Source organism: Electrona antarctica, assembly GCF_951216825.1.
Source record: "Electrona antarctica genome assembly, chromosome: 10".
In the NCBI taxonomy this organism is placed as follows: domain Eukaryota; kingdom Metazoa; phylum Chordata; class Actinopteri; order Myctophiformes; family Myctophidae; genus Electrona; species Electrona antarctica.
Genome location: NC_136791.1, coordinates 30756996 through 30783568, shown reverse-complemented (window position 1 = coordinate 30783568; position 26573 = coordinate 30756996). Strand labels below are relative to the sequence as shown.

The window sequence follows — 26573 nt, the reverse complement described above, 5'->3', positions numbered from 1 at the left end:
ATTACGTAAGCAAGCAATTTCTGAGATAGCACACATATTTACATTTTTTTTCCCGAAACTGTAGAAAACATGAATCACAACATCTGTCAACAGCGGTCAAAGATATGGCACACACAATCATAATGTTTTTTTTTAAATTATTAATCAATATTATGAATAATTGCCGTGATTACATATTGTATGTGAAATATTCTACAATATTATGAAAAATTATCCAATTATCATTTTAGCCATAGTCATGCAGCCCTAGCCTGGTTAACCGCTGAAAAACATTTCATTCTCGCAGAATGGAATGGAATGTTTGAGTGGTTAACCAGGCTAATGCAGCCCTAGATACTAATACATTTAAATAGAACAATAATTATACATTTTATTTATACCCTATTCAGATAGATTGTCTCGTATAATGATCTACGTAGGAAATGTAAAACTTAAACAGATCCAAAACATGTTGAACTCGTATTTAGCCAACTGACAAAAGAAAGATGTCCTTATATTAATCCAATTTCAACTCTACCAAAGTGTAGACAGACAACCCAAAAGATAAATAAAAGCATGGTATATTTCAGAGATAGCGTGTAACTACCGTATTAACAGATAATGAAGTTTACAGTAATGCAGTTTTATGACATCTGTATCCTGAAATCTCGCCAATCGAGGGAGAATTAATTGGGTGTGTACTTCACTTTCACTGCTCCATGCAATTAACTGTTCATTTACATATTAACATGAAGCACCTCGCAGAGCTCTGTCAGATCACATCTGGCTCGGTGTTATTGTGATATTCTTCTCTTGGTGTTATTGTGATATTCTTCTCTTCTGGCTCAGTGTTGTTGTGATATTCTTCTCTTCTGGCTTGGTGTTATTGTGATATTCTTCTCTTCTGGCTTGGTGTTATTGTGATATTCTTCTCGGTGTTATTGTGATATTCTTCTCTTCTGGCTTGGTGTTATTGTGATATTCTTCTCTTCTGGCTTGGTGTTATTGTGATATTCTTCTCTTCTGGCTTGGTGTTATTGTGATATTCTTCTCTTGGTGTTATTGTGATATTCTTCTCTTCTGGCTTGGTGTTATTGTGATATTCTTCTCTTCTGGCTTGGTGTTATTGTGATATTCTTCTCTTCTGGCTTGGTGTTATTGTGATATTCTTCTCTTCTGGCTTGGTGTTATTGTGATATTCTTCTCTTGGTGTTATTGTGATATTCTTCTCTTCTGGCTTGGTGTTATTGTGATATTCTTCTCTTCTGGCTTGGTGTTATTGTGATATTCTTCTCTTCTGGCTTGGTGTTATTGTGATATTCTTCTCTTGGTGTTATTGTGATATTCTTCTCTTCTGGCTTGGTGTTGTTGTGATATTCTTCTCTTCTGGCTTGGTGTTATTGTGATATTCTTCTCTTGGTGTTATTTTGATATTCTTCTCTTCTGGCTTGGTGTTATTGTGATATTCTTCTCTTCTGGCTTGGTGTTATTGTGATATTCTTCTCTTGGTGTTATTATGATATTCTTCTCTTCTGGCTTGGTGTTATTGTGATATTCTTCTCTTGGTGTTATTGTGATATTCTTCTCTTGGTGTTATTGTGATATTCTTCTCTTGGTGTTATTGTGATATTCTTCTCTTGGTGTTATTATGATATTCGTCTCTTCTGGCTTGGTGTTATTGTGATATTCTTCTCTTGGTGTTATTGTGATATTCTTCTCTTGGTGTTATTATGATATTCTTCTCTTCTGGCTTGGTGTTATTGTGATATTCTTCTCTTGGTGTTATTGTGATATTCTTCTCTTGGTGTTATTATGATATTCTTCTCTTCTGGCTTGGTGTTATTGTGATATTCTTCTCTTGGTGTTATTGTGATATTCTTCTCTTGGTGTTATTGTGATATTCTTCTCTTGGTGTTATTGTGATATTCTTCTCTTGGTGTTATTATGATATTCGTCTCTTCTGGCTTGGTGTTATTGTGATATTCTTCTCTTGGTGTTATTGTGATATTCTTCTCTTCTGGCTTGGTGTTATTGTGATATTCTTCTCTTCTGGCTTGGTGTTATTGTGATATTCTTCTCTTCTGGCTTGGTGTTATTGTGATATTCTTCTCTTCTGGCTTGGTGTTATTGTGATATTCTTCTCTTCTGGCTTGGTGTTATTGTGATATTCTTCTCTTCTCTCTCTCTCTTTTCAGACTCCAGGAGCAGGAGCAGGCATTGAATCTGTCAATCAAAGAAGCTACTGCCAAAGTAAGGCTTAATTTACAGGATGTTATGTTATGTGTTACTTATGTTATGTTATGTTAAGTCACGTCGTGTCACGTCAAATTATGTTGCGTTACATTTTCTTACGTTAAAACTTAAAATTTCTTACGCTAAATTTTCTTACATAAAAAAATGCTTATGTTATTTTGCAAGCGTCACCATTGCACTACAAAGTATATATGAGGCTTAACACTGCTATAAGCAATATTTCTCAAAATGTTAATGACATTTCTTTATTTATTTTTTTTGGTATTCATACAGCCAGCAATGAGTAAGACTCTCCCAAAAAAAAATGAGTCTCTGTGACACATCTAGGGGCCACAATCTTCATTCAAAGATTTTCCTAGAAGCTTTGTCATTGGTCCAAAATAACCCGGTCGCAATGACTAACCAATCAGGAAGCAGACAGGTAAATCGACTAATGACAAAGCTTCTAGGACATTTTTTGAATGCAGATTGCGGCCCCTAGATGTGTCACAGAGACTACTTTTTTGGGGGGGAGCGTTCTACCCATTGCTGGCTGTCTGAATACCAAAAAAATAAAGGTCATTAAAATTGACATATTATTGCTTATAGCAGCTTTAAGCCTTTTTCCAACAGCCCAGATCTATTCCTGTAACCCTCTCAACACACAACGGCTTAAAGATTTATGAATATCTAATGAAGAACACTAAGTCAACGCAGTGAGTATCTACTGACTGCCTGTCACCAGATTATTAATTAGGCATACCAGCTAGATGATAATGTCAGTGTCTGTATTGTAGCTGTACTTGACTGTGTGAGTGCTCAGACATTAAAGCACATACAGTATAACATAGTTTTTCCTCATATTCTCCCTTACAAAATACAAACAAAAATAAAGCTTACAAAAATAGATGTTTTTTTTTATGTATATGAACTTACCACATCAAAACTCTAGGCTAAATTGTCAGCAGTTTTTTAATTGCTACAGTGAAAATGTATTAAGAGCGAACTGAGAAAAAAAAAAAAAACAATACTAATGTTGTTTTCAGTATTAATTCTATATTGTGTTGTACTTCCTAATACTGGGGCTCCACCGGACGCGTTGCGTCTCCGTCACGTGTGTGACGGACGCGGACAACGACTGTATGTTCCAGTATATTTATTATAACTCTTAGCACTGCAGGTACAGACATAGTACAGACAGACCGGGTACCTGTCAACCTCTGATAGTGCTTTACGGCACTGTCGTTAAATGTAGGCTGCTACGGGTGCCCGTGAGCCACAACCACATATCATTATTATGATGATGAACAATCACATTAATATATGACATCCCCCTTTTTATGTTTTTTCTTTTCCTTCCTTCCTTCCTTTTTTTTTTTTTTTTTTTTTATTCTTTTTTTTACATGCTGTGTTTTTTTTTTCTTTGTTTTTTTTCCTTATTTCATACATAGTAATCAAAAGTGCCCATAAAACAAAAAAAAATCACTTTACATTCCTGCAATTGTCACCCTTTAAGTGCAGAGTATCAATTCATGAACCACAGATTCAATTATCAATTCATATTCAGTCAATACCCATATCTGACAGGTGGTTTACTCTGTCTACCAGACCTGGTATGATATGAAAGTGTTTCAGATTGTTCACCAGTTGTGTTTGGTCGGTCTACAACTGTGTGCTCTGGTGAACCTGCTGGTGTTTCATGGCTGACACTTGTGTCACAGTCTTGTGTCTCTGAGTCTGAGTTCATATCAATGTCCTGTTCATTAGTGTCATGAAAAGTTTCCTCATTTGTTTTCCGCAGATGTTTTCGGTTCCTCCTGTACTGTCTCCCATCAGGTGTACGGACAACAAAAGATCTTGGCTGCTCATGTTGGTGCAGGACCACAGCTGGCTGCCAGGTCTCTCCTTTTTGCACCCTGACATTGTCTCCTGCGTGCAAATCAGGCAAGATTTTGGTTTGCCTGTCGAAGTATAGTTTTTGCTTATCCTGTTTCTCTCTCAGCTTGCTGTGTACCTGGTCGGATCCTTTTGGAGTAAGCAGTGAGGTTGAAGTTGGTAGTTTTCCTTTTAGCCGCCTGCCCATTAGCAGCTGTGCTGGTGACAAACCTAGCCCCTCCAGCGGTGTGTTGCGATATTCCAAGAGTGAAATGTATGGGTCACCACGACTGTCCTCCGCTTTCTTCAACAGGTTTTTAACAGTCTGTATTGCCCTCTCCGCTTGTCCATTGGACTGGGCGTGACCAGGACTGGACGTGAGGTGTTTGAACTCCCACTGGTTAGCAAAGTTCTTAAACTCAGCACTTGCGTACTGAGGCCCATTGTCGCTAATTAAAATGTCACAAATTCCATTCCTAGAAAAGATGGACTTCAGTGCTACTATGACACTGTTACTGGTGGTGTTTTTCAGTTTCACTATTTCTGGGAATTTAGAGAAATAATCTACACACAACAGAAAGTCAGTTCCTCTGTAATGAAAGAGGTCCGTGCCCACTTTCTCCCACGGTCTTTCTGGAAGTGGGTGTGAGATCAAAGGTTCTCTTGGATTACTGTTCTGGTTCTCCTTGCACGTGGCACACCGAGACACCAGACTCTCAATTTGTGAAGCCATGTGTGGCCAATACAGAATGTCTCTGGCCCGTTCTTTGCACTTCACAATGCCTAAGTGAGACTCATGTATTTTGCTCAGCATTTCCTGTCTCATCTGACTTGGAACAATGAGCTTTGCTCCTTTAAACATCAGCCCAGATGTGTGTGTGACTTCCTCTCTAAAAGTCCAATAAGGCTGAATCAGTTTTGGTACTGCATTTCTCTCCTTGGGCCAGCCTTTTAGCGTGACGTCTTTGAGTAACTGCATTTCGGGGTCGTCTGCAGCTGCTGACCTGAACTTGTGCAGTTTCTCCTCTGACACTGGTAGTGTGATTAAGTTCACCTCCAAATCTTTTTCCAGTAGCTCCTCTTTCTGCTCATTGAGAAATGCGCGGCTCAGCGCGTCAGCGATGTAAAGCTCCTTGCCTGGACGATAACTAACTTTAAGGCTGTATCTTTGCAGCCTCAACAGCATTCTCTGAAGCCTCATTGGAGCTTGATGTAACGGCTTTTTAAAGATGCTCTCCAGTGGCTTATGGTCACTCTCGACCTGAATGACTTTTCCATAGACATACTGGTGAAACTTCTCACATCCATAGACAATGGCAAGTAACTCTTTTTCAATTTGCGCATACCGGCGCTGACAGTCACTGAGTGCTCTTGACCCATACGCTACCGGCTGTCCTTCCTGCAGTAGGACTGCTCCCATGCCTTCTGAGCTGGCATCTACTGACAGAGTTACTGGTTTATTCACATCATAAAACTTCAAAGTTGGAGCATTTGTGACCAGCTCTTTGAGTTTCTCAAAGCTGTTCTTTTGTGGCTCCTCCCAATGCCACTCTGTGTCCCCTTCAAGCAACTTTCTTAAAAAGGAGCACTGATTTCTGACAGGTTAGGAATAAACTTAGCGAGATACTGGATCATGCCATTGAACCTCATTAATTCCTGCTTGTCTTGTGGTGGTGGAAACTGTGTCACTGCTCTGACCTTTTCATCATCGGCTTTCAGGCCACTGGCGCTGAGTTTGTGTCCAATGTATTTTATTTCGTTTGTTCTGATTTTGCACTTGTCTCTGTTCAATTTCAAGTTGTTCTCCTTTGTTCTCTGCAATAACAACCTGAGCCTGTGATCATGCTCTTCTACAGAGTCTCCCCAGACAAGCACGTCATCAATAATATTTACAACACCTTCCAGACCCTCAATCATCTGAGCAATGGCCCTCTGAAACACCTCTGGTGCGGAACAGATCCCAAACGGCAACCGCAGGAACCTGTATCTCCCTATTGGGGTGTTAAAGGTGCAGAGTTTTGAACTCTCCTCATCAAGTTTGATTTGCCAAAAGCCTTTATTTGCATCTAGCACAGAGAAGTACTTGGCGTTTGGCATACGGGAAACTACTTCCTCTACAGTCAGTAATGGGTAGTGCTCCCGTTTAATAGCTTCATTCAAATCCTTTGGATCCATGCAGATACGGATTTTCTTAGGTGTCACAACAGTGACCATACTATTGACCCACTCAGTTGGCTCTGTCTGCCTTGTTATCACACCCATTTTCACCATGCGGTGTAGTTCCTCCACTACTCTGTCTCCAAGCGCCACAGGAATCCTCCTGGGAGCATGCACGACAGGTGTGACAGTGTGGTCAATTTGAATATGGTGCTGACCAGGTATGCAACCCAGTCCATCGAACAGATCCTCAAACTCTTTAACTCTTTGAGAGTTTCATGGATTTCTATATAGTTTTTAGACTTCTCTATGGCAGAATGGCGTTTTTGAATGATTTATTGAAAATTCTCTGCTGTGAATGTGTGACAACGAAAGACCTTCAGAGAAAGCTTGGCTTGTCTGCTTCCAGGAAAAAAATGAACTGAGTTGATAAAATGTTTAGTTGTGGTGTTGGAAGCCATTTAAAAGAGCCTGCATTTACACTGGGTAGTGTTTCTAGGACAACAAAAAAAGTTATGACCGGTTGAAGTTTTATTTTCTAAATAACTTTTTTTCTGCTGGGCGTACATAGCCATGCAATATCTCATTTTAAAGGGTGAGTTGTCTAGTTCAATTAAAATAAAATAAAAAGTTTCTCACATGTACCACTGTAGATATTTTGCCATCTATAAATAGCATGGTCAGTCATGATCAATCTGACCTATCCAGCTAAAAGTCCCCCTAGCTCTGAAATGGAACATCATATAAACTCAATTCTTTTTTGGGGTAAAATTAGACATTCTAACGCACATTTTGATATATACCATGTTTACATAGTCTTACCAGTACCGTGTCTATTCATGCATGTATCTCAAAAACCTGTTGTGAAGAAACAGTTTTGATAAAAAACTCATCCAAGGACATTGTTTTGATATGACTTTGTGCCCATGATATGTATCAAAATATAGACTTGAATGTATACTGTATTATAACAAAAAAATGGGGTTCTTACCATCTACCGTTACAGAGTAAATCACAGTTGAAACTCGCTTAGTCAAACCATAAACCTCAGACTAGTGAACAAAATAGCCATGACAGGTCTAACTCATTGTAAAAGCTTGTCTTTTATTTTTTATGACTAACATAATACAATTATAATAAATATTACAGAAAATAAATAGGCCTACATACAAAACAGTTGTCCCCAAACTCCCCAGTGTCCCCAAACCACTGCATTCCAGTTGTTCTTGACGGTGTGTGTGTGTGTAGGCTAAATTTAAAAAAAACAACAACTGAAATGAATGAATGCATCCGGTTCAGTGTCGGAGAACTCCATCGCAGTCTTGACTCTTCGTCTTCATCATCATCATCATCATCCTCCTCATCTGATGCCAGTTCTAAATATATAAAAAATAAACATTTAGCTGTAGTCAGCCCGGCCAATAGCCAGTTGGGGGGGGGGGGGGGGGGGGGGGGACGTAGGCTATCTGACATCATCGTCATCATCATCATCACACGGAGACACACTAAACAACGTACAATCATGATTGTATACAATATACAATGAATGCAATTATCATGCAAGCGCAGACGTCAATGAAACGTCATACAGATCTTATATAATACGCTACTGTTAGCTTCACTCCCCGTCCCCCCTCCGATCCTTGTAGCAACGTCATCATAACCACGCGTTGCTTCAGTAAACGATGCATGTTTGTTCTCCGTCTTTGTAGACAGTAAATAAAAGGAGCGAACATTACTCTAAAGATCAGATCGCCTATAAGGCACGCTACAATATAAAATACTTGTACTGCCATGCGTGCATGCCTGCTACGATACATTTGTACTGCACCAACCAACCGATCAACACCAACCCCCCCTCCAGCCCTTAGCCAGCACCAATGCACCGACCAACACCATTAGCCAGCACCTTCGGTGCTGGCTAATGGCTGGGGGCCATCGTGGTGAGTCATTCTGGCGTCATGATCTGACTAGTAGTAGTAATTATCCAAGCATCTATTTGTAGCGATCATCTTATGATTTCTGATCACTATAGAAGGGCATTTTCTACAATAAGATTACCTCAAAACATTCCGGGTTGATCGTCTTCTTCAATGGTTTCCCGGTATAGCTCATCGGACGACGATGGGGAGACAATGAAAAAAGGAGGGAGGGAGCAGCGAGTCTCGCTGTAAGCACTGGACCAGGGCTACTCCGCCTGGAGAAGGCGACTGGGACGCGTATGGATCAATACTACTACCACAAAACTCGCTCAAATAAATAGTACTGCTTTCAACTTTTTCTGCTAGAAAATCGCTCGGGCGAGACGGCAAACAGGCAAAACAATGATAACTATGAAGACTCCCTCTGCCCCCACTGTTTACAGGGGGTGGGACCAGCTTCCAATGGCAACACGTACACGTGTGTCACGTGACACGGGTTTTCTGGGTAATGTAGTTGGAATATAAGCTCAGGAATTTAAACAGCGCTTCGGAGCATATTAATATGTTTAGATTCATCAAAAACTGTGAAGACGCCAATTGGCGTCATTGATCATTTACGGAATTCTGATGAAGACGCCAATTGGCGTCTTTCATCTTCTAAGGGTTAAGGATGTCATCCTCTTTTTTCACTTCATGCACTCTCTTCACTAAGCCTAGTTTCACACATGTGGCCCCGCCCAGTATAGCTGGTACCTCTTCTTGTGTGATTTCAAACTCAATGTTGTGCTTTTTTCCTTTATATTCACATGTCAGAGCTCTTTTGCCCAGTGGTGCTATTTTCTGACCAAAGAAAGCAACCAGTTTGCTCTTACTGGCTCTGAGCCTGCCTCTGACGTCAAGAGCATTCAATGTGTTAACTGACATGGCATTACAGTCTGCGCCTGTGTCCAATTTAAAGGTCACAATTTTTGAATTAATTCTCAGGCTTTCCGTCCATTTTCCTTCCTTATTTTCTGATGCAACAGACTCCATCACACTGATGTGTTTTTCATGCTCCACACGGAGCGTGCCAATGAACATGTCATCTTCCTCTTCACTTTGCTCTAAAGCATTCATCCTTCTTCTGTCTTGTGGCTTCCATGAGCCTGACTGACTCTGTGATCTGTCTTGTGGCTTCCATGAGCCTGACTGACTCTGTGATCTGCACATTTTGGCAAAATGATTTTTCTTTTGACATTTGTTACAAATCTGGCCCATAGCAGGGCATCTATTGGTTCCATGTTTGAACCCACATCGATTGCAATTTACCCCGGTCTGTTCTGCCCTTAGTTTTACTCTAAAGTCTTTTTTTCTGACCGTTTTGACAGTGTTCATTTCAACTTCTTCCGTCAGTGCTTTGACTTGAGTACTTGTTAATTCACTTGCTCTGCATATATCAATGGCTTTTTCTAGAGACAAATCTCCTTCTCTTAGCAGTCTGCCTCTCACTTGGTCATTGATTATGCCACACACAATTCGGTCACGTACTAGTGAATCGTGCAGATCTCCAAACTCACAGTCTCTCGCCTTGTCCTTCAAGTCCGTCACATAGGAATCTATTGGCTCCGACTGCTTCTGAGTTCTTGTGAAGAAGATGTGCCTTATATATGCCAAGTTCTTTCTAGGCTCACAGTAGTCCTTGAACTTTTTCTTCAGCGCGTCCAGTTTATTTCCCTCCGCCGCCGCGAAGACGAAAGTGTTGCTAACTTTAATCGCCTCTTCTCCCGCGACATGAAGGAACGTAGCACATTGCACTTTTTCGTCTTTCTCTGCGACTCCGCTGGCGACACAGAATATCTCAAACCTTTGGATCCAGCTCCTCCAGTTTTCAGCAAGATTGCCTTGCAAACTTAGATGCGGTGGAGGTTGAAACTGGGCCATCGCGTTCACCGTTCACTTCTTCCGTTTCCCGATTTTTACTTTCTGACACCATGTGATGTATCGATGAGGCGGACAACGACTGTATGTTCCAGTATATTTATTATAACTCTTAGCACTGCAGGTACAGACATAGTACAGACAGACCGGGTACCTGTCAACCTCTGATAGTGCTTTACGGCACTGTCGTTAAATGTAGGCTGCTACGGGTGCCCGTGAGCCACAACCACATATCATTATTATGATGATGAACAATCACATTAATATATGACAACGTGCGTCAAAAAACTAACCGGGGCAATTGTAATGCAGTCACGCAACGCAACGCAACGCAACGCAACGCAACGCGGGCAGTGGAGCCACCCTTCATTGATTAAAAAGGGAACATTCCCTGACGGTGACGGAGACGCGACGCTGACGCGCCCGGTGGAGCCCCGGAGTAATAGTTGCACAATTCAGCTTGCTATTCACCTCAAGGCTGATGGAATATGGAATTATATTTCTATAACAATTCGTCTAATATAAGATGGCAAGTGATCTGTGTCCCTCAGCCTGTTTCAGGTTGTTTATAGCTGCAGTCAGGTAAAAAGGTTTAAAAGAGCTTTTATATTGACATGAAATATCAATGAAATATAACTTTTCCTCAGTGTTATTCATATTAATCTGATCCAATATTATTCATGAAATAACCGTGCAACCTGGCCTTCTTAAAACATGGCGATGGCATTTCATACAGTCTCATTGTGATTTTGGTAGAACAGCAAGTGGCGGTGGGTCAAGTATCTTTATGGATGTACTGTAGCCTACTCACACTTTTCGCTCCATGCTCTTCCCATTGTCTTTGTCAAGGGTTACCATGTAGTTTGCAATCCAGAACGTATTTGAATGAATATCGAGCTTGCGCACGGGGTTGCTCACGGACGGTGGTGACACTACTGCACGGGGTTGCTCATGGTGGGGACACTACTGCACACGGGGTTGCTCATGGTGCGGACACTACTGCGCACGTGGTTGCTCACGGACGGTGGTGACACTACTGCGCACGTGGTTGCTCACGGACGGTGGTGACACTACTGCGCACAGGGTTGCTCACGGACGGTGGTGACACTACTGCGCATGGGGTTGCTCACGGATGGTGGTGACACTACTGCGCCACCAACAGGTGGAATTTTGCAAAACACATTTTTGGAGCAAAATGCCTCGAATCACCCTTGCCATCCAAGGCGTAAGAAGAAATGGCACCCTTTTCACATTGGCCTATTATAGCGCCACCAGCAGGAGGCCTGGTGGAGACCTGTGTGAGACATAGGCCTATGTATATGCATACATAGGCCTATGTATATGCATACAACTTTATGGACATCGGCAAAGTATTTTCGGGGGTCTCCAGCCCAAAAGGCTGAGAATCCCTGTGTTAGGACAGCTAATTTACATTTCAATTTAACGAGGGAATAAGTTCCATTCTCTAAACGTAATGTAACAGTATGGAAATATGCAGTGCTATGATGAGTAACATCTATATTCCTGTACATAGCCTGGAGCCACTATGAACATCAGAAAATTGCCTCATTACCTTGTCCTAGCCTGGCGGGGGGGTGGTGGTTGTGTGTGTGTGTGTGTGTGTGTGTGTGTGTGTGTGTGTGTGTGTGTGTGTGTGTGTGTGTGTGTGTGTGTGTGTGTGTGTGTGTGTGTGTGTGTGTGTGTGTGTGTGTGTGTGTGTGTGTGTGTGTGTGTGTGTGTGTGTGTGTGTGTGTGTGTGTGTGTGTGTGTGTTGCTTTCGAAAGCGAGAGAGAAAGATCTAACTGGTTTACTGTATGCATTTCTACCCTATGGATAAAATATGTACAGTAGGTGTACTGTACTGCATGTAACTCCACACTCACAGAATATATGGCAGCATGGTTTTGTCTAGTGCTGCCAACGAATATTCCATATTCTAATGAATACTCGAATGTAAAAAATTAAAGAATAATCGAACAACAATAAACAATAAAATTGCTGTGTGAGTTCTGGCGAGACTCTGTGCCACGTAAACTAAAACTACAAAAATTAGGCTATTAAGATAATTATGAATCATTCATTTGATCTTGCAAGACTTAAGAGCGCATTTCTCAGCACCACCCGCCAAATTCGTTCGAATCTATGTGGTGTTTTAAAAGGAATATTCGAATGTCATTTTTGGCCAATTCTGGCAGAACTAGTTTTGTCACATGTCAACAATGATAGGCCTGCGTGTGCATGGAGTATTGCTAATTTATATTTTGCTGATTGATGAACATGATTGATTGATTGAAATATTTCAACAGTTTGCAGAATTACAGTACATTTCAAGCACAACTCAATACAAAGACTGTTAACTGTGAGTGGACAACCCAATAAAGCATTACACTTGTTTACAAGAGGGTCCACCTTGTTCAATTCATCAAAACATTTAGACACGTACAAATATACACTTCTATATAGCCAAAGAACAGAACAGGAATTTATCATAAAGGAGGTAAAAAGGGAAAAGAAACACATACAGTGAGGGGAAAATTATATGGTATTGTGTTGTAAAACAATTTGAGGAGATCTCTTTTTTAATCAGCCAGGCATTTAGGCTATAAATAAAGGATAGCACAAAAATACGCTCAAAACACATCACAGTGGCAAAGAAATGTGGTGGTGTAGGGGGAGATACAGTATAGACACCTGGAGGACAAAGTATATAGGGTATTCATGCTATGTGTGGCTTGCTTTGGGACAATTTGACAGCGCATCATTGAGGGAGGGAGGTGAGGAGAGGAGAGGAGAGGAGAGGAGAGGAGAGGAGAGGAGAGGAGAGGAGAGGAGAGGGAGCCCCAGCATCGAGGTAGGGAGAGGAGAGGAGAGGAGAGGAGAGGAGAGGAGAGGAGAGGGAGCCCCAGCATCGAGGTAGGGAGAGGAGAGGAGAGGAGAGGAGAGGAGAGGAGAGGAGAGGGAGCCCCAGCATCGAGGTAGGGAGAGGAGAGGAGAGGAGCCCCAGCATCGAGGTAGGGAGGGGAGGGGAGAGGAGAGGAGAGGAGAGGAGAGGAGAGGAGAGGAGAGGAGAGGAGAGGAGAGGAGAGGAGATGAGAGGGTGCCCCAGCATCGAGGTAGGGAGAGGAGAGGAGAGGAGAGGGTGCCCCAGCATTGAGGTAGGGAGAGGAGAGGAGAGGGTGCCCCAGCAGTGGTGGGGGGGGCAGGTCCACAATGTCACTATGCCCTCCAGAAAGCCATGTGGTCAGATGGCTGTGCTATGCAGTGTCTGGAGCAGAAACTAAAGACATTATGAAAAGATGAATCTATGCTTGGAAGAGACGGTGTACCGACATGATCCTCCGTGTCCTCCCTCTATCAAGCTTGCATTGGATTCCCTAAGTGTGACATCACAATATTTATGGACCCTACTTTTAATGACATCCGTTTTTTTTTTAATTAAACGCTTTTCTTCCCTCCCACTGCACAGGAAATGGAATTATGAAGGGGGTCTCAAAACAAACCTTTATTATTAGGTGTGAAGAAATCTCTGCTGAGGTTCTGTGCAATTCTGAATGATGCACTTTGACTGTTTTCAAAACAAAGCTCAGAGCCATGCCATGCACGCACGCACGCACGCACGCACGCACCACCACCACCACAATCTCTTTGAAGTGGGAGAACGTAGTGCATCATGGGAATTTCATCTGGATACGTAGCCTGTGTTAGTTATACTTAGTTCATGTGCGCAGGTGTTGTGCACTGAAAACAGCAGATGTACAAGCTCACAATGCATCACGGTGTGTGTGCTATTTTGGCATGCAACCAAGTATAAATCAGGCTTTATTAATGCAAAGTGGATTCGTGGCAAAGAACACATGGTTCAGAGGGCAGAGCGGCGGCAACGCAAGGCTAGAGCGGCGGTGGTGGACAGTGGTGGAAAAAGTACTCAGTTTTTACTTAAGTAAAAGTATCAATACTGCAACATAGAAGTACTTTGTGACATCTGGAATTCCAAATTGACTTGAGTAAAAGTAGTATTGGCGTCAAAGTGTACTTAAAGTACCAAAAGTAAGGTACAAGTACTCTTTATGCAGAACGTCTCATTTCAAGTTTTCAAATGTATACAAATAATTTGAAAATAGCCGAAATGTGTATAGGTCTAAACTGGTTAATGCATGTTTTGTAAGTAACTAGTCACCAGTGTTGTCAAAGTTACTCTTAAACAGTAATAGTATTACGTATTTTAAAAAAAAAGTAATATAGTTACTTATTACTCCCTGCCAAAAGTAACTAGTTACTTATTACTTTACTTATTACTTTTTCTTCTCGCCCCCAGTAATTGCATCTTTTGTCCCCAAAAGTCTTACTTTGGATTTTCAACATTAGCTGTGTCCCCCCCACACACACACACACACACACACACTTTCTACAGTGTTTATTTAACTCTGAAAAGTGTACTGTACAGTGTAGGCTACACATCATGATGGGTCCACTTGGTTCCATTTGTACACTCATTTGAATTAAATGAACACTAAGGCTTTTACTGTGTATGAATTCATAAATGACAGACTAAATGAAAACCACATCCGATACTTCACACGTACTGACGAGTGTGCATCGTTTCCGTATCCGCTCTAGAGTCTAGATCTAGAGTGGATCAGCAGCCTGCAAAGCAACTCCATCCCAACCCAGTCTACCATTATAAGTAAACACTCAACCTCCAACTAAGACACTATTTACTAAGACATGACTGGGACAAAATTCGAACCCCTTCGAGTTTGGAATCTCTTTTTATGGACATACAAAAGCATGGCTCATTCACCAAAGTAATTTCTATCTTATATCAAACTCTGCTAGAAATGGTTCCCAATAATTGTCTTTATATAAAAGCCAAGTGGGAGGCAGAAATACAACAAGAGATTTCACAAGAAGAATGGCTAGACGCCTGCACTGAAGTGCATAAGTAACTAACTCTTGGAGAGAATATCAATGGAAAATTGTAAGCAGATTTAAGACTCCATTATTGACTGGTAGAGCAGGCACTACTCCTACAACTGAGTGTTGGCGGGAATGTGGTGAACAGATCGGTAACCATACGCATATCTTTTGGAAGTGTCCTAAGTTACAGCAATTCTGGAATAATGTTTTTAATGACATTAACAGAGTGTTTGACACTCAGATACCACAAGATTTCAAGACAGCTATTCTGGGAGTAGTGCCGGTCTAGGCGGTTTGAAGGTAGGAAAAAGGTGTACCTGTCGTATCTTCACACCCTAAAACTCACTAAACCGTAGTAAACTCTAGAGAGATGAACTAGGCTAAAGCAAACTTGTAGAGTAGTGAAAAACCTCGTCAAAGCATCAGATCGGATCGGAGGAAGAACAGGCAGGCAGAGAGATGAACTGAAGATCCAAGTTGACCATTTATTCAATCAAAGACAGAGGGAGAGAGCGTCCCGCGGCCCTGACCCGCAGGAGCTCCCAGCAGACTGACCGTAGCCAGCCAGCTAACACTGAATTAGTGATTATTACATTGCAGTAACAGACATGATATACTTTTGCATAGACAGAGTTGAATTCAGAGGTGGAGTTAAAATTAACATACAGATCAACAGATGGCCGAGAGACAACAAATGGCTGTCCCACTGTGTGTTTTGATTCACACCTGTGACCAAGCTCCAAGCAGTATAACAAAGCTTTAGCCACAGGGTACTTCATGAGAACTCCTATTCTGATTGCTCCCCAGACCCAAGCACTTCTGACCAGACAATATGACTCCACTTAACCTGTAGTACCAAAATGTAGTGTAGTTATTGACAGAATATAGCATTATGGCCATATGGACTATATTTACGATTCCACACTCCCCCCTTATGACAATCACAAGATTGGCATACATAAAAAATACATATAGTCCATATTCAACTGTAGTACACCCCCCTTTTGACTCCATCACAGCCTACCGAACATCAGGACAAACAACAACAAATGACAACATTACACAAAGTTCCCAGAATGATTACAACTGGTTCAAATTACATGTTTACGTTCTTCTAAATGATTCTTCTTCTACTTACAATTTCATCAATGTACACCTAGCATCACTTTTCGACACATCACGACACTCACAATACCCTGTCTGTAACTTCAAATCACTTTTTTAAAACGAATTTCACATAACCACATGATCAATGATAGAACTGAAACTTTAAACATATACTGACATTAAAATCACCACAACACTTTCGTCTTAACCCCTTTGTTTCACTTTGAAACTCCCACTTTGTTTGGAATAATTATTGACCTTCAATCTTAATAACTAAACACCCAGTTTAATATGATATTAAGAGTAAAACATAGTCATAACCTTCATTTTCAAATAAGCTTTTCGGACATGTTCGATACATTCATTTATATTTTGAAACTACTCCTTCAAAGGCTTGGTGAGCGCGATGCGGGGAAGGGAGTGGGGCAAAATAAGATCCGATGCCAATACGATCCTAGCCAGAGGCCACCTCCTGCTTCAGACTAACAAGTCACAGTTCAACTTAACCAGGGTACTATCGGGTTACGTTACTTATCCTGACCCTAACTTTTCAAGTAACTACTTGATGAACGCTAACTCCCTCACGTTTAAAGGCAAAAGTTCTCTCAATAATAACAAAGAAATCTTTGCACGTCGTGGCACCCTAACTGCCTCTAGTTGACATTATCGTAAACTAAATTTAACACGAGAAAAGAATAATCAGCTCTACTAATTCTAAGACGATTTTATACTGAAGCGTATGAGAGTGGCACCGGGATCTCGGCCGTCTGACACAGAGCATCAATTAATCTCAATAAAGCTAAAATTATTTAAACATTCTCCAAATTACCCCATAGACTCTATTTCTTGAATCAACTTCTTAACTAATTTAAATCGACAAAACACACAAACATCAACGTATGCCTACATATACGCTGAATAGACTCACATTTAGACACACTTTTTGAATACAGATAAAGACTATTGAATCTCTCCATCTGTTATTAATAAACTTCTTATAATGTTGCTCTTTTCATTGTCTCACCTCATGTGTTTTACAGCCATGCGATCGAGTCAAACAGAAGCTGCATGAAAGTTGCAAACTTCTCTCCGTACCGTCGTCGCCGCTCTCCTTCCATTGTCCCATCCAACACAGCACCATACTCCCCCCTCCAGACATTATATGAATATGAAATATCACATAAATGACTGGAAAGAAAAACATGAACGCACGTGTAGCTACAGGCCTCATCGAAACAAAGAAACGCCGCAAAACGAGCTTGCAGATCCGCTGTTTCTGAAGAATGAAATGAACCCGTGGTCCGTCCGCGACCACCTCCGCTGATGAATCGAGCCACGCTGAGCTGAGCGCCCTCTTCTCCCCACCCGGTGCACGGACCGCTGACGAACACCCTCGGTCCGCTGCCTGGTGAAGGCCGTGTAGATCGATTGCCTCGGAGACTCGCCGCTCCCCGCCGAGACGTGAAGAGAAGCTGTTCCCCGTCGACGCGCTGTGGAGGGCCTCTCCCTCCCCGAGTCCAGGTCTGCACTCCACCGTCCGTTGGAGATCCGGAGCGCACCGCTCGCGCCATCGTCATCCCCATCGTCGCCGAAGAGAAGACCACGTCTTCCCGCTGCAGACGAACGCCGTTTCGCCGAAAAATCAAACCAACCGCCAAAATTAGACTGAAATATCCAAAAATCCCCCGCTGGCCCTCTTCTGCCTGGCGCTGGAAGCACCAAAGACACCGGGTTTCAGGGCAACATCTATGTGCCTCCTCCCGCCTGACGCAAAAAATGCATCAACACGACCGGGTCGGCACCATCTATGTCGTATCTTCACACCCTAAAACTCACTAAACCGTAGTAAACTCTAGAGAGATGAACTAGGCTAAAGCAAACTTGTAGAGTAGTGAAAAACCTCGTCAAAGCATCAGATCGGATCGGAGGAAGAACAGGCAGGCAGAGAGATGAACTGAAGATCCAAGTTGACCATTTATTCAATCAAAGACAGAGGGAGAGAGCGTCCCGCGGCCCTGACCCGCAGGAGCTCCCAGCAGACTGACCGTAGCCAGCCAGCTAACACTGAATTAGTGATTATTACATTGCAGTAACAGACATGATATACTTTTGCATAGACAGAGTTGAATTCAGAGGTGGAGTTAAAATTAACATACAGATCAACAGATGGCCGAGAGACAACAAATGGCTGTCCCACTGTGTGTTTTGATTCACACCTGTGACCAAGCTCCAAGCAGTATAACAAAGCTTTAGCCACAGGGTACTTCATGAGAACTCCTATTCTGATTGCTCCCCAGACCCAAGCACTTCTGACCAGACAATATGACTCCACTTAACCTGTAGTACCAAAATGTAGTGTAGTTATTGACAGAATATAGCATTATGGCCATATGGACTATATTTACGATTCCACATACCTCCTCCAGATGTTAACAGCGGCCAAAAAGACTATCACAATAAATTGGCTAGGAAAACACCCTCCAACCCACAAACAATGGCTGAATAAAGTAAAATAAATTAGAGATATGGAAGAAATTACTTATTTGGAGAGGCTACAAAATGAGCAATTTATTAAGAAATGGACGCCCTTCGCACGCATCGAAATTTAACATTACCAAGATGTATTTCTACAAAGAGATTATGAATGTTTAATGCAATATGATTGTACAATATGTGGGTAGATGCGCACTGTGACAGTATTTATAAAAACTATGTATGGTATTCATGTTTGGATCTGAGATGTAGTGGAGTAGAAAGTATTGGAAATAGTCCGGCTACTCCAGAGGTGGGGGCGAGGCGGGCTGCATGACAGTCATCAGCCCCTCAGTGCACCTCCCCCCCGCAGGTTCATGGCACCCACGGCCTTTTATTCCTCCGTGACATTCTAACGACATCCTGTATGGGCATTTCATATTTCCCTTGTCTAAGAAAGAAAGAAAGCCTCTCTGTCGGTTTTTTAAAGGTTATGGACAGAGTAACGTGTTGGCCCTTCACACGCCACATGCGTATTATTCATAGCAGAAAGGACACAGAAAGAGGAAGGAAGGAAAATGTATCTGTAAAGTTTAATAAGAACGAACGCCGGTGTTACGGCTGGTAACCTTAAGACTGTTTCACTATAACTTCAACTTGTATGCCACAAAAGAGAATAATAAAACAACTTCTGGCATTAAACACCTTGCCTTATTTAAAATAACCGTCCTAGACTCTGTGAGTCGTTACAGCCGGGAGAGGGGGGGGGGGGGGTGTTGAGTTGCGAGCATGCTGTGCATCCTTCGGGACCCTTGTGCCTGAACGGTCAGTTTCAGGGAGCTCACCCTCTCTCTCTCTCTCTCTCTCCCTCCTCTTGCTCTGTTCCCTCTCTCTCTCTCTTCAGGTGGTCATGAGCCAAAGGCTGTCCGGCAGCCTACGGAGAAAAGTTAGCGAGACGGAGACTCAGCTCTTGGCTCTGCATGAAGCTAAACTGGCGGCCATCTCAGGTGACCCCGAACACCTCCTCCACTACACACACACACACACACACACACACACACTTCTCTCCTTTTTATTTATTTACCTCATTTACCTCCATCGCTTCCCATTAGCTCGACTTAATTAAGCGCATCAGCGATCGGAGCTCCCATTAACAGTTTAAGGGCCCCAGACGGACGTCTCCGTCCTATTCATTAATTCTGTGCGATGCCCTAAACGGAGATTGATTAATAGGACAGAGATTATTGATATCAAAACCGATCACATCGCTCCACAGACTGGGATCTCTGTTGCGCAACATTCGATGTTGCGTAACATCAGGAGAACATCATCGAAAATGTTCCCCCCCCATTTTAGCCGACGAGATTGAAAATCTTAAAGCGTTAATAACTCTGTTTTGGCTACATCAAGCTACATCAGCCCCATCCGGGATAACATCCGGTCCGTCGCTAAATGTGCTCCGCTGCTATAAATCGCTGGGCGCTCTGATTTAATGGATTACATAACCCCAGGCCTTCAAGGTGTTAATGACGGTGGAAGAAGCTATTATAACGTCCTTGCCGCCCTCGTTGTATATACAGGTAACGACTTCGGCAGCGCCAAGGAGCTGAGGGCCGAGATCAAGGCGATGTGCGCGGAGCGGGACCGGCTGGAGGGGCTGGCCAAGAGGCTCCACGCGCTGAGCTCCGGGAACGGCCAGGAGCTGTCCAGGATGAAGGAGCAGCAACGGCTCCTCAAGCAGGAGCTGCAGCAGAGAGGAGCGCAGCATGGTGAGTCAAACACCATGACCTACTATTGACCATTTGCAGACCGCGGCCATCTTGACATCAGAGTTTGGAAGCACTCGTTCTCAGTTAAAGCAATGTCCTGCTGCCTCCTGCATTATGTGCAAATTCAAAATAAGAGTAAAATAATTAAATAATTAAAAATACTTATAGAGAGATAAAGCTTGTAAGAGCTTAATTGGCTCATTTCTTGACCCTCATGTGTAATGATGTCTGATATATTAGGCTATATATCTTGCACCAAGTAGAGATCTGCACCACCAGAGCGCACCAACACCATGTGTCTTCAGTCAGGTGAAAGTGATTTTAAACTGCTTACATACGATATTAAAGGTTGCCAATGGTTATGAATCGTGAATTTGATTTTTTCAAGTTTCAGAAAGGACATAACGTCAATCAAGCATGATTTAGCCGAGGGAGGGGACTCTGCCTTCCACTGTAAAAGTATCCTCCTGCGGACGATTAATGAGGCAAAGGCAATAACATTAAGTTGCTTTTTGGGTAAAACTACATCCTCCTCCGGGATTCCAGAAATTGCAATATGGGGGCAAGGCAAAATGGTTGTAATTCTGGACTTATTAACGGAGTAGTTCTACATGGCAGTATTGGTACTTTAACTGACATATTTGAGTACTTTTCCCCCACTGCCCACTAGTCCTATACTGGACTGGACGAGCAAGTAGTATCATTGCAACTGGCAGGATCATACCCATGATGGGTATAGTCATAATAATGTAGTGGAGCGGGGGCACGGTGGCGCAGTCGGTAGTGCTGTCGCCTCACAGCTGAGGCCCCAGCGGTTAGATTCCCACTGGGGACACTGTGGGCGCTGGGGGCGTGTTCTCTCCTCCGCGTCATCAGTGCCCATACCCTAGGCGGTTTGTGAAAGGGCCTTTCTGTCTGGAGTTTGCATGTTCTCTCCGTAGGGTAGGTACCCTCACAAAGGGTAGGTACCCTCACAAAGGGTAGGTACCCTCACAAAGGGTAGGTACCCTCACAAAAAAACATGCAGTAAACCTGGTCTCTATACTGCCTTTCCCCCTGGAGGGGAAAGGAACTGGTTGGAATAACGTGTTCCTTCCACACGTTGCGTCCAAGCGGGGAAACTCGTGTTGGGTGAAAAGTAGCGGCTTGGAGTTGGACTCCTCATGCATGAAAGGTCTGTCCGTTGCTCTCCCCAGGTTGGCAGAGGGAGTGTAGTGCCCAGGACTACACTAGAGAATTGACACATGGGTGACAAAAAAGGGTTACAAAAATCGTGGGATAAAACTTTAAAATAAGTTGAGCTGATCAAAGTTCATGTGTAGCTTTAAGATTGTTGTGTTGCAGCATTGGTTATACACATTTACGCTTGTTTATACTGTAAGATGAAAAGTGGTTGTGCATTATGTTAGACAATAGGTCAGGTTTAGGCAACGGCATGGGTTTCGGTGATGATTATTGTCTGATTGCTGAGAAATGTGTCTTACTTCAGAAGTTTTGTTGCGGTTAAGTTTAGGGTAAGGATCTGGGACTGCTGGTTAGCCAGTGACTCTTTTTTTATCATCTGATACTGATAGTTGTTTAAGGAGATTACAGGCAATTGAAATATCAGAAGACAATCGTTTATCCTTATTAATGATTCGCTTCCTATCAAGGAAGGGAACACTGATGTGACAAAATATTTCATTATTATAGCCTCTCTGCTCTCTCTGTACCCACTCCGAACATAATTGTAACAAAATTTAGCTTACAACCCTTCTTGAGGTAGCTTGGTGTTGAGAGATGAATGTATTTTGACAAGACGGCACCAGCTGCACTGCTGCCAAACCCAGCCCGTCAGTCACAGAGGCATTTCTAACAAAGGTCATTCCACTCCGAGGCTTGAAGACAGGGGAGGAGAGGGGGCAGGTGGGCGGTGATGAAGTGATGAGTCCTGGGTTAACTTGGACTACGAGACATGGGTCAAAACTGGCCTGGTGTCACGTCCCCAGGGCACAGTAGCAATGATCTAACATCCTCTTCTGTGAGACCAGATTCTACAGATGTCTTCATGACAGTCTTCTGAGTCAGTGGTTCTCAAACCTTTGAGACCCACAGAATTATCTGTATTTGGCCGCGGACGGACCCCCGTCTGAAAATATGTTGTTCCAGGGAGCAAATATATGAGTTAAAAAACGTTCACTGTCAAAAAATATGTATTCAATAAGTTGCACAAATAATTAAAACATTTAAAAAATAGCAGATCTTCTGTACAAGATTGTGTGCCGTGCTATGAGCTTGTACATCTGCTATTTTTCAACAGCTAAAGTTTTAAATAATGGTTGTGAAGCTATAAGGTGCCACAGATGCGTCCTCAGGTCTACACATGGCTTAAGACTGGGATATAGGATTGCATCATCATTGTCATCAGCCCATTGTCTTCTGTTGAAGGCATGTTTTATACCTATAGTGTCACAAGGGGGCACCATTTCATCATGTATACATCTTGGTTCAGCCGGATTGCATTGTTATGGGGGATATAGTATTTATCTCATCACCGCGAAGGATCAAACACTCCAGTTCACGTCAACGTATCCTCAGCCACATGCTATGCTTCAGGAGGAATATTATGCAGCACCCAGGGAAACGGGAGGCGAATGATGAGAGAGGAGAGAATGAATATATTGGGACGTTCACGTTGATGTGGATAAACAAAGGGATTGGAATCAGGTGTGTGTGTAAAGTAAACCACATCAATGTGTGGGAAGAGAATATGGTGAGTTAACCCATTTTGGGCGGGAAACCCTTTTGGTATTTTAAAGCATTATGTTATGCTTTAGCTGTTGAAGAATAGCAGATCTAAGTGCCGCACTACGAGCTTGTAGGTCTGCTATTTTTGAAAAACCGTGAAAATGTGTCTCGCGAATTTTTGAATATATATTCTTTCAGAGCCAAAGTTTTTAACTTTGGGGCGGCGGTGGCTCAGGGGTAGAGTGGCTGGATGGTAACCGCAAGGTTGCCAGTTCGAACCCGGGCTCCCCCAGAGTTAGTGTCGAAGTGTCCTTGAGCAAGACTCTGAACCCCTAATTGCTCCTGATGTGCTGATTGGTGCCTTGCATGGTTTCCGCCGCCATCGGTGTGTGAATGGGTGAATGTAATGCACAATCTATGTAAAGCGCCTTGGATAAAGGCGCTATATAAATGCACCATTTACCAAATACACCATTTAACTCAAATCTTTGCTTCTGGGGGGTCCCTGGAACAACATATTTTCAGATGGGGGGTCGGCGGCCCAATTACACATATTTTTGGGGGTCCTTGACATGAAAATGTTTGAGAACGACTGACACAGAAAACTGTTTTTCAAGAAAACTGTCATGATTTAGAAGACATTTTGTAGTATCGTCCTCAGGTCTAAATGGGTTAATGACTGGGTATGTGCCTTGCTCAAGTGCTCAAAGTGGGCGGCCATAATATGGCAGGCGCAGTTCCACTGAGCCTGGATGACACCGAGCGCAGGGGTTTCATTAAGCTGTCATCCCATTGGGTAATAAGGGGCTGGCACACTAGCTCGAAATTGATAGCCCACGAACAGCACATTACCATTTGTTTATAGCTGGAGGGGCAGGGGATATTTTTTTTTTCTTTTTTTTGCCATCTTCAAAGTCAAGATGGTCGCCTTTCGGGTTTTGAGGCACTTCTTGCATATGATTATCCGCCTGACATTAGTGGCATGAAGCAAAGACCCTCCCTTCTTTTCTGAAAAGACCTATTGTCATGTCAGTGTTACATCTTCAAAGGAAGCTAAAGAAGAGCCTTAAATCGCCTATTTTCAGAATAATGTTATACGTTATTGAAAATAGGACTTAAGTGGTTTAACCTGACTGAACATTTCAGCCCTGCGTGGTGAGGAAGCTTTTTGCTCTTGGAACCATTATGCTGTAAATTGCCATTGGCATGAGTGCTGATGATTCCTCAGTCCTCACCCATAATGGGAGGTTTAATTCCCCGTTGAGAGAGAGTATAATTTTATCCCCAGAGAGATCTCAAGTGAGACTAAATTCACGAATAAATAAATGAACGGCTCAAGAACAAGAGTTGTAAATGACCCCCCAGGGGTCAGTGCGGTTTAATGTGGACGCCACGTCCGAATATGAATCGGTCCCCGTTAGTGGCTCTGTTGATTCATCAAATGATTTATCTCCTCCGTGCTTGGCATGGAGCTCAACCCCACGGCTGTGATCTGTTGCGAGGCGATACGGCTATATCTCTGAGCCTCGTACGTTCACTCTCAATCCTTTTTTATAGTTTCATTTCATTTTTTTTTTCATAGAACATCCTGTTGAGCCGAGCTTGCATCACACCCCTCCTTTCCTCGCATATTGCTGTCACCCCAGTGTCACCTCTGCGCTGTGATGGGAATGGTATTTATTTGTGGGACTGCAGCGGGATTTGTGAGCGTGTCCGCCGCCAGGCCACACTTCCCGCCATGCACACTGAAACACCAGCCCTGCAGCTTTGGGTGCAAGCACAAAGTGGACGTGACAAAACTCTATCGTTGTCATCCCACTCCATGTAATTAAATAACCATGATTGCCTGTTAATGGCGCACAGACAGTAACGCAGCGGACGCGTATGACTTATTCATGACTCTGCCTCTTTCAGGGTGCTTTTGTTGAGTGCTTGACGGAATGTGTGACAGCTCTCTTCCTAAAGGGCGTCTCGTGTGATTGAGAGCAGTGTAGTCGTGGTTAACTGGGCCTGGGAGCGCATTTCCTGGTTTTTGTCTCTAATGTTGTGTCAGCTTTCACTTTGCTGCTATCCAGCAGAGAATAGCGTTCCATTGTGGAGTTGTCAGAGGTAGCCTAACCTCCAATACCCCTAAAGACTACCAAAGCAAATAAATAAAAGAAGCAGTGTTGACTGAGCCCACTCTGGAAGCTCCCACTGCACCCCTCTGGAGATGGTAGTAATTTACATTAAAATCTGTGTCAACCATATTGGGGCTGATCGTTTCAAATTAACTAGTTATGTCAGTCCCGCTGGCATCGCTAAAACATAAAGACATACCACAACAAAGGTAGAAAAGCCCACTCTAAGTGGAACAAGGAATGTGAGAAGGTCTTTGAGTAGGGCTTTTCAGGACCAGGCTTTTTCACTTCTCTTCATCCTGTCTCTTTAGTGTCTATCCAGATTCAATCAGCAGTGGAAAAACGTCCACAGTCAAGTAACCCTAGAGGCCCCGTCTTTTTTTAACAAACTCTGGTTGCTGAGTTTGATATCAGACATGATAACAACAACAAACAAACAGCCAGTGTCATTTCAAGCCAGAGAATTTCACAGCCAACGTGAAATGGATATCCACCCGTATAACACACATTTTTGTACACAAAAGCGCTGTATTTGTCAAAATGGAATGGATTATTAGTGCATGGCGTACACTACAGTACTGTATATCGCGGGATATTGTGCTGTGCTAGCTGCAGTCCGCATGCCGCTATGCTTTGTGCTTTCCTCCCAGAGCCTTGAAGGATCCTGGGTTTATTATCGAGTGTCTGTCAGACACATCAGTCTGCCCGTCGCCACTCCACTCACTACGCCGCCGGCCTGCTGTTAACACATTTTCGGCGGGAACCCCTTTTGGTGTTAGCATCATGTTATGCTTTAGCTATTGAAAAATAGCAGATCTACAAGCTCATAGCGCGCCACCGAGTGGCGCGCTACGAGCTTGTAGGTCTGCTATTTTTGAAAAATCGAAGAACGACTGACATAGAAACATAGCTTTTTCAGAAAACTGTCAGGATGTAGAAGAAATTTTTAGAATCTGATCTCAGGTCAAAATGGGTTAAGAGCAGATGTATTGTGTACCATGAACACAGTAATACATAAGTACAAATGGGGAATGTTTGTGCATATGCTGCTGACACTGTGTTTGTGTTACCTGCAGCAAGCGGCGCTGTAATGTCGAACGAAAAACAGCACGGGGCTGTGCTGCTGGCTGAGAGACATTAATCACAGTCGGTGGCAGTGCCTTCAACTCAATTACCGAGACACAACCATTCCTCTTCGGCCTTATTATGCCTACACCCCGTTCATAACGGGCTGCGTGCGTACGTCGGTGGTTGGTTGCTGCGCTTGCATACATATGGGAGCCGCCTCTAATTTGTTTGACGACGCGGAGGAGGCCTAGTATAGTCGCAGATGTCGACGGGGCCACTTTCGTTTGTTACAAGGCAGCGAAAGAATTATG

At 43.0% G+C, this 26573-nt stretch overlaps 1 protein-coding gene across 2 annotated transcripts in view; it reads left to right on the top strand.

Annotated features, from left to right (window-relative positions):
* The window catches only part of disc1 (DISC1 scaffold protein), a gene marked incomplete at its 3' end in the record, with an annotated part of 83840 nt that overhangs the window by 26325 nt on the left and 30942 nt on the right, over window positions 1-26573 (top strand). For both annotated transcript variants that reach the window (XM_079511783.1, XM_079511782.1), the window contains exons 7-9: window positions 2175-2229; window positions 19483-19585; window positions 20159-20347. In XM_079511783.1, coding sequence (XP_079367909.1) covers window positions 2175-2229; window positions 19483-19585; window positions 20159-20347 — 347 coding nt within the window. The remainder of the gene's footprint in view (window positions 1-2174; window positions 2230-19482; window positions 19586-20158; window positions 20348-26573) is intronic.